General features: G+C 37.0%; 1 protein-coding gene across 1 annotated transcript in view; it reads right to left on the minus strand.

Annotated features, from left to right (window-relative positions):
* The window catches only part of TBC1D5 (TBC1 domain family member 5), a 1,986,766-nt gene that overhangs the window by 500,397 nt on the left and 1,471,577 nt on the right, over window positions 1–14,792 (minus strand). Inside the window, exon 14 of the mRNA XM_044066237.1 lies at window positions 2,362–2,433. Coding sequence (XP_043922172.1) covers window positions 2,362–2,433 — 72 coding nt within the window. The remainder of the gene's footprint in view (window positions 1–2,361; window positions 2,434–14,792) is intronic.

Below are 14,792 nucleotides of genomic sequence, written 5' to 3' on the forward strand. Positions count from 1 at the left end.
TGCAAACATAATTTAAAATGCCCCCATCAAAGCAGTGCATTTATTATATGTATGACAATTTCAGCTTTACACACTGGAGAAATGTCCACTTCAGCAGGAAAGCTTGGAAGGGATGATAGCCCATGAATGAAACTTAGCCAGTGAGACAGCAGGAATCTTTCCATACACAAGAGTTTTCAGCAGTAACAGTCAGAGATCACACAAACTGGGGTCAGTAACGTCTATCACTGAAGAAACCACACAAGAGTGCAGTTAAGTCCATAAAACTACAGCATTTTTCTCAGAAATAACAACTCTTCAAACAGTATCAAAACAGTACTTTAAGACTCTACAAAATGACAAATACCTGCAGGAAACACCATAGAATCATATGCACATGGTCTGGCAAGATTCTAATAAAAAAGGTTGACTTTCAGCATGCCAAAACTAAAGTGGGAATTATGATCTTATCAATAAGACATCTTGGAAGATGTGCTGCCACAATATTTTTTATAAAACTGGCCTAGCTTTTTTGCAAAGTTTAATTTAGGAAGAAAATTCACCTACAATTTGAATCAAGGGCTGTCCATAAACATAAAATCAATAGCTCAGAGCATTACACTAAATATGAAAGACAGTTGTAAGTTACATTACACACAGATTCCAAGGAAAAAGTCTGGATGTCAGTGACTGGTTAGAGTGCACAGGATACTGTCCCTCAGCAGGTATAGAGATTCCCTGTGTCCCACTCCCCTGAAGCAAGCCACACTGACCACATTGTCTTTTTTGATAAAAGATGATGACTTGCTAATTTCATACCATATCTCTTATCATACCTCTTAATATTATTTTGCTAAGAATTCTGGACAAAGCTAAAGACAATGGGGAACAAATGCCTAAAAACATAGACAGTTTTTAAATACTACTCTAATTAATTCAAAAATTAATGGAACCTTAGATTTTGCATGAACATGCATTTTCCGAAGCATAAAACTCTAATCTATGGCATTACTGACTGTAACCCTATGTGGTGTGCTAGAAATATATGGACAAGGCAAAAACATGAGGCAAAATAAGGGATATTTTGAGAAATTATGGAGAGATGAGAGGCACATTTTCCATAAAAGTAAGTGATAAAATTACTGACTACAGAAGAAAATAATTTAATGAACACTTAATGTTTATTGGTCTGAAACAGTCTAACTGGGGCATATCCCACATTCTCCTTAAGTTATGCAGCAACTACATGGACGTAGGTGTGCTCAACGTGTGCTCTTTAAAAACACATTGTAACGTTAATAAAATGACATTGTCATGTTAGAACACAATTAAATACCCATGAAACTGGTTTGGTTGGCATTTCTGCATACTGTTCCCAGACAAAAAATCTAAGGTGAAAGTTATAGCACAGGTCAAAAAATGTCTTTGTACTCCCCCTTAAATACCTACACTATACCACTGTGTGGGTATACAAAATGCAATGACCTTTTTTATAATGTTTCCCCAGCAATTCTGAATGCTAAAAGCATTGCACATTACTTCTTCAGTTGCTTCACATTATTTGATTTTCACTATCATAACAGTTGCCCTTGCTCAGCCCTGTCACTCTTACAGAACAGCATTCATACTTCTACTACAATACACTGGCAGAGGCAAAGACACAATAAAATAAAATAAATAAAAAAACTGTAAATCCCAAGATGAAAATTAGAAATGGAAAAAGCATTCATTTATAGAACAGCTAGGGAGGGAATATTTTGCACAACTGGTCCAGTTTTCTCTAGTTATGTTAGTCATTTTTCCAACAGTATCTTCATGAAGCTCTTAGTTATGTTAATAGTATCTCATCATATAAAAAGAATGCTAGCTCAGCTGTGTAGGGGGCTCATTTAAAACAAAGATTACGGAAAGCATTCAACTTTAATTATACGTCTGCAAAAACTATTAATGAACAATCATGCAAAAATATTTAGGTAAATGCATTTTAAATTTACACACCAGAAGGCAGTGCTAAGCCATGTAACGTCATCATTACAGTTTAAACATCTTTACTTTTTTTTTTTTTTTTTAGAAGGGGCCCATAATTAAGAAGTTTAACGCATTTCTTATGTATATATTATTTTAAGCAGTCCATGTCACCGACCTCTTACTAATAAAACAAAAAAGGGTACCAGTTATCAGTACCTTACTCTTTTTGTATGATGAAACAAATTATTCTACATTGTGTAACACTGCCACCTGGTGATATGATGCTCTAGTGTGCAAAATGGCCAAGAAAAAAGGTGGAAAGTCTGTATGTGAAAGATGAATGTTTTTTCTGAAACAGGCAAATGATAATAATACTGAAGGAAATGGAACTGTGAATTGTCATGGCAACTGTACCTTGGAGGTCAGTTACAGTCTGGACAACAGCAGTAGTAGAGACCTGAGCTTCGATGCCTGAAATTATATCCCCTAATAAATAATAGCATGAGGAAAGAAAAATTTAACAACAGTTGAAAACTCCAGCAATGTTTGAAAAAATATGTTCTGAAAGGCAAAATCAAAGACAGAAATCATTTCTATTTGTAAAATAAAACAAACAGCAACATGTCTGCAATAACCACAGTAGTCGTAAATACATTTACAAAAAAGTCAAGTCCCTATCTAGCTAAATTTTACAGTATTATCATCATGAAAGTAAACAAGAAGTTCAAAAAGCTAAGGAGAAGCTTAATGGTCTTCTTAAGAACCTAATTGCATTACTATTTCCTACATCAGGCAACAGTTGCTTATACAGACATCTAATGACATTAAATGCATAGTTGTGTATTTCAAGGGTAAACACCATCCCTAAATGACAGTGTTAATTACTCATACCTTGTATTTGCCCCTTTTAATTTAACAAATATTTATGTGTGTATCACAGTGTATAAAGATATAAAGGACAGAAAGAAAGGTTTACTTGACTTAGTCACATCATCTGCCCTCCTTCACCCAAATCTTATTTTTGTAGCACAAGGCATTTTAGTACTAGAGGTCATCACACATCATCATGTTTCTCTAAGAAAAAACAAGCTAAATGTTTTAACAGTATATGCTACATTTACAATACAAATAGTTTTATTGGTTTATTTTCTCTTATAGCCTCCACTCACGATGCATTACCCATTTCTATTCCATTCTGTGAGATCAGATCTAAAAGAAGTATATACTTACCTGGCAATGAATCATAAGTGCTGGGTACTGTATTCCAATACTCAAAAAACTGGCTAAAGGTGAAAGTCTTATTTTTCTAAAATAAATGACTGGAGTAACCACAAATTGGTATACTCCAGACAGATTTCAAAGGAATAAAAGACAAGACACAAAATTCTTGTTCAAAAGAAATGTCTGGGAAACTTGCGCACTGGAACTAGAATGCTGGTATGACTTAATGTCAATGTAAAATTGGGAAATACAGGTGAATACTAATTTAGATATAGCTTCACAACAAGTTCCCCTAATGGTTAATTCTGTAAGACATCAGTAGATTTATCAAATGAAATGCTCAGCATAAGGAAGTCTCTCCACCAGAAACACAGAGCAGAGACAGCTACAGGATACAGTCTAGTTACCAATTAAATCCATAGTTGATGATCTGCCCTCTATAGTTATGTCCAAATTTGCTGAGAATTTTCTCTACTCTTAGTTTATGGATGGCATCATCACACTCAGCCTGGAATAAAACACTGTATGGTGCAGTGGTAGCATTGTCGCCTCACAGCAAGAGATTCTCCCGTTCGATTCTCGGCTGGAGCGCCTTCTGTGTGGAGTCTGCATGTCCTCCCCGTGGTCGAGTGGCCTTCGAAAGACATGCGTGAATGGGCGTGCCTTCGTTGAAGGTTGGGCGTCGAGCTGGCACCTCGGCACCATAAAAATTTACTGCTAGTCATTAGCAGACGAGTTCCGCTGTGGCGCCCCCTAACCGGGAAAAGCCGAAAGAAGAACAAAAACAAACAACATTTGGTTAGAAAACTTAAGTATTCCAAGTGGCTAATCACCTGTTAAAAGTATCATTACAAAATAGCACTTGAGAGGTGATAACCCTGTTACTGTGGAACAACAAATACAGTCTAAAATGCAGTCATCTTTACATGGCAGAAATGCTTGCTACTAAAACAGCAGCAAGTCAAATAAGGTGGGTAAAATGACTCTTGTATTCTACATTAAAAGCCTTGCTCATGAGCACTGCCTTTATCAACAGCAAGAGGCAACTCCATGGCAGTTCATGCAGTGACATGGCAAGCAATTAATACAATTTTGTGTCCTTCTGGAGGGAAATGAAACCATGACAAGGTGCACCTTGCAACATTGTTAGTATCACACTTGGATGGTAAAGGATTAACAAGCAATTCAAAATAAAACCAAAGGCAGGAAGATATTCTGGTGCACTGTTATGGTACAATCCACTTAAAACAGATATTCTGAAGGCAGACAACAGATACATATCCTAGGCCAACTAGTTTGCCCATAATAACTTACAGATAAACTGCAGATCCCAGTTAAGTCTTTCCTATAAACCATTTCCAGAAAAACCTGCATTATGTTTATCCTATGTAATCTTTAATCACGTTTTAAAAACTATTTGTAAATGTTTCATCTTGCTGTAAACCAATCCTTTCTTCTGACTCAAAAAGGTCTTTTCATTGTTATACATTTGGCACAACAGATTGCATGCTCACACTTGGTGCAGAAGGCTGTGGGTTCTATTCCCACACCAGACAGATCGAGTACTGGTGCTGCACTCCTGAATGTGTTGTCCTTCGAATGAGATGTTAAACCAAGGCCCCATCCGCCTGAGTTGGCGGTAGTTCAGGTGAATGTAAAATGAATGACATGAATGCATAAATCCTTTTGTAGAGATGTCCCTTTCAAGAGGTGGCACCTATCTCAGGTGCTAAGGCCACAAAAGCATTGACTGCTGTCTGCTATGAATGATTTATGATAATATGAACAAAAACTTACTTCAAAGCTAGTTTAAGCTATTAACAAACAATAACATTTTATTCAGACCTATTTGCACTTTTACTACAGAAGATATTATTAACACATTTCAACTTCTGCAAAAAATGCACTTATCTAGTGTTTTTATTTAATAAAGAGGAATGTTCATATCTGATATATATTCTCAATTACTGGGAATGGTTAGTGTTGAATAGCAATTGAGAATCACTTCTTTAATGAACAAGAAGATAATTAACCCAAGTCTGCTCCAATTGAAATCAGATCAGAAAAAATTGACAGCAACTAACTATTAAACAGGAAATAACAACTAAAGAGATTGAAAGGCATAGTATATAAGTCATCTGACAGAAATAAATAAAAAGGCAATCACTTCTACCCTGTGGCTGGCACAAGTGAAGCAAAATTAATTAGGTTTCTCAGTGGCGTGATAAACAGGGTTGCCATGTGCACCCAACAATTGATTTTTTAATTAATCCAGACATACTAAAAGACTGGGCATCCTAGATCATAATATGAGCTGTAAGCTGTGGAATTCAAATTCCATCTGGAACGAGTACAGAGGCAGTTACATCCCTATACATTAAGTGGTGACTCCCATTATATCTTTTTTTAATAGATAACACTGTTAACTGCATGTGCCAAACCCACAGGGAATAACACATTTACACATGAGAGAGCTATCAGCAATAAATGGTAATAGAAAGTAAATCTGAGAACACTAAGAGGTTATTGCATAGCATTCAGTAACATTCAGAGTCCCCTACCACCATATAAATCCCTGAAATAGGTCTACTAAGTTAATACATCTTTCAAGGTCTGTTGTATAAATATTTCATAAAGAAAATATGTAAAACTACCAGGTAGTAAAATGCCTGGAAGGATTCTTTCCTGTTTTCTCATTATTTTACAGCTGGACTTGCTGTAAAAAATAAATATGGGGACAGGTACATTTTCTGAACTACTGCATTCAACTGTACTATTATTCAACAGCTGGATGTTTAGATGAAGCTGCTTTTTCAACTCCCAAAATATTGTATAAAAATGTATTCATTAAATATCGTCACTGAAATGGCAAAATGGTTAACAACAAATGAAATAATTCAAGAGCCACAAAGTTGAAAATCAAGTTGTGCAATAGTCACACTATATATTAAAAATTTAGTGTACTGCTTCAACAGCCAGCATTCCTTGAAATGTACCACCAAAATGGCTGGATAAGACTATTACTTTGCATCCCAAAAACTACAGTTTAAGGTAAAAGGCTGACTCTTGAGTTTTCACTTTCAGTTTAGTACTCTGGTGCAACAGTATAATTGTAGACAAATGAGATGTATAATAATTAGCAGAATTGCAAATCACAAAATTATTTAATCTGATATAAAATTGAGACCACAGGAGACAGAGAAATTTAAAAAAAAAAAAAAAAACACTGCATGGTGCTCCAAACATTTCTGTTTCACATCTCAGGATGCACTTAAGCCTGCAATTAGAATAGCATGATCAACTGTGCAGTAATTAAGGCATTTATCATTAATCAAACGTTATTAACCTGCTTACAGTGAAGCAGACAGTATCACTCAAACATTAAGCAATTAATAACCAAAACAGCAATAATGTATGCTTACTTGTAGCTAAAAATGACTAGATGTTGGGTTTGTTTAACTTAAAGGTAGGTTCTTTAAGGACTTCTTAAAGATACTAAGAGTAACACATTCTCAAAGCTGTCAAGGTAGCAAATTCCATAGGCATGGGACCTATCATAACTAATACAATGTACCAACTAAACTGTGGGAAGCAGTAGCAGTTCATATAGACAGCTAAGAACGGTGGCCAAACCATTTGGTAAGTTAGTAACTTTTTATGTAGGTAGTATCTATATGATCTACGGTAAGGATCACTAGTACAAACTAGCACTTCAGCCTCAATTCTGCTATGGCCAACACCATCTCCTAAGCACAAAAATAACAGCAGCTATGGGGAGTACCCAGCAAAGTTCTTGCTGCGGAGTTCTGCACCACCTACAAGTGATCAGTACCTGGGGAGTATCCAGCAAAAGTCTTGCTGCGGAGTTCTGCACCACCTACAGGTGGTCAGTGCCAACTCCGGAAAAAAATCATGCGAAGGGTCAAACAAAATCAAGGGTAGTCACTACAGTGCCCTCATATGGAATCCAGTACTTAATCCAGGAAATATTTCTTGGATGAAAACAGGAACTTTTATTAACTGTCACTACTTCATTAAGGATTTTGTCAAGGCTTTGTGTCCTAATCACAAACTCCAACTTGTTCCACCACTTATAATTACTGGGAAGAGCTTGGAGCTGTAGAGAACCTTACGGTAATATGCATGGTCACTGCTTCTGTACTGATCAGGACATTTGTTCATCTTTGTGCGAGTTCTTGGCTTGAAACCATAAAAATCACTTGAGCATCATAGGAAGGCAGAAGGACTTAGCAAGTACTTAAATAATGGACTTTTCAAACTTGAACATAAAAAAGAGAACACTGTGGCCTTCACAAAACTCATTTACTACTTTTTGATTAACTAACAGTACAGTCAACTGCATATATAAGATATACAATGTACCTTAATATAGTCTCTTTGCCAAAGAGTGATCTGATGATCCATTTGGCATAGGGACCTGTCATTTCCAGGACCAAGTTTTGGGGGACAGTAATGTGCTTTCATGAACTAAAGAATGACAAAGGACCTGAAAATGTCGGTAGCTGAATTTCTGCACATGGTGAAGTTAACAGCTGAAAACTGTGGTTCAAACTTCTATTTAAGAAAATAAGAAACAGTAACACAACAAAGAACTGCAGCATTTAGGTAATAATTCAACAGAGCAAAAATTCTGAGCTAGCTGAAGAACTCAGAATAAACAGGAATTGCATCAGACAGTGCAGAACGTATCCACCCACTTAAAGTATCCTAATCAATCCATGCAACGATTAATGATGTGAGGTAATGGCAGCTATGTCAGGAGAAGTAGGGCAGTGGATGTGTAACACATGCCAGCACAGCAATCTGGAATTTTGTAAAGAATTATATGTCATTTGTATATCAAACTGATTTGTACAGATGCTTATGTTAAAAATGCACTAACTGTGTCCTGCTGAACAGAAAAAGAAATACACTTGTGTGTCAGACTGTATTATAACTATTGAAATTAATATTGTAACAGAGGATACTGGAAGAGATGACATTAAGCTCAGCTCCAGCTAACTTTGAAAAATAGTATGAAATTAAATTACTTAATTTAGGCCATAAATATTGTATCTTACAGTTCTGATTGCAACCAGAGACAAAATGTATATGTCAGAGAATGGTTTATTAGCGTAGGAAGAGGGGAAGTGTTTTATTGTTTTATGGCTTCCTGGAGCTGCAACAGATCTTAGCAAAGCTCTGTGTATGTGTACTATTGACACATATGTGGAAGATTCTGGGTCAGTTGCTAAGAAAGGAGGTAGTATGGGAACCAGACGTCAGATGACCAGATGTATGTGATGTCATTCTGTAATCCAGGGCAAAAATTATGTTTTAATACTAGATGCGACTGAAGTCTCTGAGCAGTCTGTTTTTGGAACCTGACAAAGAAGGAAGACCACTCACCTACTTCATCTTTCCTTGCTCTAGTAAGTGACCAGGGAATAGTAATTCTTTAGATCACTCAAGAAGATGTAGTGAGATTAGTTAACTACTGTTTTTCTGTATCTGTGTGAATCTATTCATCTGTGTTATTTTTAATGTTTCCTGTGAGCTGAAACTCTGGAGTTTATTGTAAACAGATATTCCATATTTTCATGTTCTTTTATTAACAATAATAATTATTATTATTATTATTATTATTATTATTATTAAATATATTTAAACGTTTCATTATGGCTGGTCCTTTAGAGAATATTTTAACCTTTGAGAGCACTCATATCTACTTGGGCGACTCTGTGGCCACTACCGAAAGCCTTACTGCATTGGTCAAAACGCTACCATTTGTATTAGTATTAATTTCACTCTGTATAATTGGGTGCCCTTGTAAAATCCTTACAGTAGCTGGCTTTGGAGTTTCTGGTGACAGTAACTAGCCTATAGTCTGGGGAGAAGGGGGCATAGCTAATAAACATGTGCCAGCCTTTCCCAGGTATGTGTATGTATGTGTATGTGTGTGTGTGTGTGTGTGTGTGTGTGTGTGTGTGTGTGTGTGTGTGTGTGTGTGTGTGTGTGTGTGCGTGTGCAATCGTGCATGTGTATGTGTGTGTATATGTGTGCAAATCAAATCTCAAATTGTGTGCGTGTCAGCTGCTTGGAATACAGGCACACAGCACTGGTTTCACAGAGAGGATGGTGGAGTACTTGGCTTGGACACTCGGCTGAGGACTCAACTCTACAGCTGTGCAAGTGGGGAATCTTACTGAGGATCTGGACAGAGAGAGAGAAATCCAGACTGCAGACTGTGTTCCCTGAGTGCTGTTAAGGGACATTGTCTTTGGTGCAGAGAGCAAATACTGGAAATACTGTATGTATCTATTTTTTTCCAAGTGAATCTCTCTCTCCAGTGTCAGTGGTAAGGATTCAGGAGCCTTGATTACTGGCCCAGACAGGGATTGTCACAAAAAATATCAAACAACTTGCAATAAGAAAACTGGGAACAGTCAATGCTCCTCCATCTCAGGAGTTGCTGATATCAGCAAGACAATGGAAATGATTTAAAGTCCGGTATTATGACAGACCATCACAATTCTACTTTATGTAGTTAAATTCAGTAGTGCACAATATAAAAAGAAATCCAAAATAAACCTACTCCCTTGGAAAAAAAGAAATGTAGTGTCAGTGGGTCTACAGATTACACCCACAACTCTGACACAGGGAGATCAGAAGGTTGTGGTGGTCTATTTTCACAAAAGGTTTGTGGACTCATTTTCCAGTAATAACACTGCTGAGGGTGCCCATCCATTGGATGGCATGTTAAACTGAGTCACCACATGCCTGAATTGGGATCTGCTCAGGTGAATGTAAAAGATCTCATGCCAATTATAGGGAAAATAGGAATACTATATTTATAAAATCTATTTTATATTCATACAACAGTTAAAAAGTAATATAAACCTTACTTTCCTCCTCCTTTTGCCATGATCAATATTTTTTTCTTTATTACATCATCCATTACCTATTATTTGTTATATACATTGCATCCTTCATTCCATATAAACCACACACTTTATAAGAACACTACCAATTTTGCTGACATCCTTTTCATATTTATCTTTAAAATGTCTAACAGAAATGTTCTTGCAGTTCTTTTTCCAAATACCTTTTACACTATTACAAGAAATAAAAAGATGATCACTTGTTTATTCTACTTTACAGCCTCTTACATTACACAGTCTGTTCTCAAGTTTATGTCATTTGCCCTTTAAATACAACTTAAAGAAAGATTGTACATAAAATCCCCTATCCATTCTAACACATCTTTATACTCTTTCAGCTTTCTCAGAATGGTTACTTTTCTAATTACTTTTCTAATTCCTCCTAGTCTTCTAATCAAAAATAATATTTCATGACACTGAGGTATGATGTCTTTCTGTTAACAGTTTATTCTGGTTTTAAATTTCACACAAAATGTTTCCTTTAATATTACTTCATGTCACTGTCTCCCAAATTGTTTTACATTTCTCTTCCCACATGAGGTGTACAGATTTACTGACTAGCAGGTAGTACAGAGGATTAAGGCTAAGAAGTGTTCATGAAATTCTTTCCGTAGTCCAGAGTTTAATCATCTCAGCTTCCATTCACCTAATGTCTGACTCTAAGCAAGTCACTTAACAAGAAGGTGCTCTCATAGCCGAGTCTTATAAGGGTCCATATGGATCACTGCTTTACCCTGATTAAATGCAAATAAACCCCCCAGCGCAGTAGTGACAGCCAACAAGAGGAGCCTCTATCCAGGCAACCAAGGAGGAGGTTTGTATCCTCCCAAACATTCCCTCCAATGGCAGTGTTTCTGTTAAGGCTCTAATCTTGTCCATGGTGGCTGATATAAGCACTGATGGCACTGTGGGGCCCCCTACACCCTAGCTGTGAATGTACATGCTTCCATCTGCAAACTTCCGAGGGCCAGGGTCACTGGCTTGGGATTGCCAAACCCACAATCATGCCTCTGATCTTTTAAGTACCACGCAGGCCTTTGCTTGCATGGTAGTGACTGGTTTAACCAAGCTCACAACTCCTTCCTCTCAGGATGGGCTGCCAGCATCAGTCTCTCACTCATATCTTCCACTGTCAGGTCTTCCAGCTCCTGAGCCACTACTTAAACTCTAGTCATCTTGGCCAGAGTCAGGGCTTTATACCACTATGCCACAGAGCCAGCCAGACTTTTTATATATTATTTAACTTAAAATTATTTCTTTTTTTAACAACAAAGCTTAAAAAAATAACATGTAACCATAGTGAAGTGAAATAATCTGACTCGAAAGTCCCATCAACCTGCTTTCCTCCTTAGTTATATACCATCCCTATTTCTATAGGATTCAGTCTTGAAATCCCCACAAAAAGCCAACATTATACACCCCCCCCTCGCTTCTGACTGTCTTCAATTCTTTGTGTGTCAGATCAGCCATAATCTTTAAGAGTTGGCTCTGATGTGGAGTTATTCTTGCTTCCATCTGTAAGTGATGCATTTCCTCACTAGTAAAATAACCAAATAAGCTAATTGTCTCTTAATAATATTCTCTTTCCTAACTGTTGCTCCTAGGTTAAAAATCATCTGTTTGGATAATCTTAGTTCCTCATTAAAAATCCTCCACTAGATCACTTGCACATAGTTGTTTACTGTCTCTACAATCCCACAGTCTCTAAAGATGTATGACCAAATCCTCATCCTGATTATGATCACAATGCCAATAAGCATTCAGAAGATTCACAGACACCTTACACATCTTTAATGCAGTATAAAATTATCTATGTAGACATTAACACTGAAAGATCCTGAAACATCTTCACTTTATGGTGTGTCTGGGTGCTATACACAGTTCATGCCATTGATTAGCCAATTTACTAACGGTAGTCTTTTCTTCCATTTCTTTCTGATTTAACCCACAAAACTCACAGTTTCACATCAACCCTTCATATGCTTTTTTTTAAGTAATGACTTTGTGCTTGCCCTTTCTGTTCTTGGTTCAATGAGAAAATCTACCAGCTGTGGCATTTGCTGATCAGTCCTTCCTATCTTGTACCATGGCTCTATACTCAAATGCAAGTCCCATGTACAGTCAGCAGTGTTTTTCCTGAAGCCTAAATTTTGTATTAGCCTGCCCATTCTGTTACCTGGCTATCCTTTTTTAACTGTTCCCCAAATCTTGGCACATTCTTTAAAATGTTCCACCTCTGGCTGCTTGTTGATATTTGCTCCTTTCTGAATATAGTACGCACCATTCCAGTTAAGTAAACCTCACTCTTCCATCTGCCATATCATCTCTGTGACCTATAACTCTATGAACCAACCTCATAGCCTGGCATCCTATACATGTATATCATGCCTGCAATCTGAGCCAGTTGCAAAAAACCATTCCTTCTTGCCACCCATTTTATCACCTCTACAGCATTCTAGCTATTTCCATTTAGGTTTGTAGGTGGCTACCTGTAGAAGATATGTGAAGCAAAAGTGCATTGCTTCAAAATATTCTATTTTTAAGTTTGGGAAATCCAAGCCTCCTAGGTCTGGTGAAAGCATTTTTTTTTTCTTTTTACAATTTGATCCTCGGCTTACTGCAATCCCAAATAGGGAATTTAATTTCTCTATCAACAGCAACCCAAAATTCTTCCTCAGGGGTATAAAAGTAGATTGCCTCATATAAAGTATCTACTGCATAAAAAGTTTATTATTTATTAAAATTATTTTTAATCTAAGTCCAATGCCAATAACTTAAAATCCATAATCCTTTTCAAAATTTTCTGTTTACCATCTGCTCACATATCTTTGGCTGCATGCTTTACATCCTTTTTTTTATCCAACTCCCCAGGTTCTTGAATCATTCATATCCCCACAAACAAGGCAAGTCTGGAATCATATCAAAAGAATGGATATAGTTAATGGCAGTGGTGGCCTTAGTCTACATCTCATCGACTTTGTCTCCCAAGAATCATTGAAACTGACCTAAAATTCTGAAGAATATTGGAACTCCCATTTCTGGCTCAGATAAATGCAGGATTAAGCTGCGGCATGTGCGATAAACACTGTGATCTATAGAGTATAAGACTAGATAGGTAGGGGTTCTAATCTCACTCCAGCCTACTTGGTGCATGTATATGTCCGGGTGGCATAAATATGATCACCTTGGTAACTTAGAAATAGGTTGGGTTTTGCAGCAAGGCCCTATCCCTGTATTCTGTCTCCTACAGGCTTTTAAGAGGAGATCTATGCCTGGCATACAGGGCATTGTCAGACCCCACTCTGATGGATCTCCTGCATATCCACAAAACAAACAGTGCCATAATTACCTGTTCTGAAGACTTAAACCTTGCCTGTGATATAAATAGGACCTGCTGGAGAGATAGGTATGTATCCCAGAGACTACCACATCTATGGAACAGGCTCCCTACCCATGTGAAGCAGAGTTCCTGCCTAACCCAATTCAAGTGCAACTTGGGAAACCGGAAATCCATCCCTGGTTTGGCACCTATGTCTCTAATGCAAACAAGTAACCTGTAAATGGTTCATCTCCCAGGCCCATGCTTACACTTATCAAGGGTGTCAGAGATTTGTGATGCATGGCTAGGCTTAAAAAGGCCCTTGTAGTCGTTAGCCTACTAAACACCTATGATCCTATTACATCATTCACAAATAAATACATTTTTGCTGAGACCCATACCAATCATCTACTACTAGTGGGGAGATTCTTATTCTTATTGCAAGCAGCTCTATATAAAGAGCCAACAATGTGGAGGACAAAGGGCACCCTTATCTCAGCCCTTTCCTCACACAGGGATCAGATAAGATACCACCCATTTTTCATTGTTACTTGTGTCGCTTGATATATTCTTTCAAATAGTGCTATTTCACTAGGAAGCCAATTTTTTTCCAGAATGAAAAATATGTGGCACCACTTCACCTGGTCAAATGCCTCTTTAGCATCTAAACTAATCATTAACAATGGCCCTTTTTTACATGAAGCAATATCTTATTTAAGTTGTCCAATGTCTGCCTTCCCTAATCAAACCAATACTGATCAATATTAATTTCACGAGGAAGCATACCTGAAATTATTTTTCATTATCAAAGTCATAAGAATCTTATAAATATTGCCAAGACCTTAAATTGGCCTGCATGAGGCTGTGTTCATAGGACATTTTCCCCCCTTAAGCAACACCACCACTGTATTTTTTCCAGGAGTATGGAATACTTTCTCCAATCCATTTTCTGTTTTTTGGTACGTAAAGTAAATCATCTAGATATGCAAAAGTTACTGGCAGCCTTAACTTTTCCACAATTTCTCATCCTCTAGCTACTTCATAGAACAGTCTAACTACATTTATCAACAAATTAAAAATAAACGCACTCATGTGGCAGCCTTATCTGTCATTTTCTTTATTTTTACCCAGGCCACACATTTATCAACAAAAGTGCCCAATAGTTTTCATATATTGATCTTAATAATCCGATAATCATTTCATCTGCCCCATACCTTTCAAAAATGGGCTGTGTATGACTCTTGTTATCATATGCCTTTGAAATATCACAAAGGACCTCTTTACTTTTTTTCCTTCACTTAATATACAAGCTACCACTGCACTAGTAAGCATTAACATTTCTTTAGGATTTTTCCAATTTTTTT

This window comes from Protopterus annectens, chromosome 3.part1 (genome assembly GCF_019279795.1).
Source record: "Protopterus annectens isolate FY-2018-M chromosome 3.part1, PAN1.0, whole genome shotgun sequence".
Taxonomy (NCBI): Eukaryota; Metazoa; Chordata; order Ceratodontiformes; family Protopteridae; genus Protopterus; species Protopterus annectens.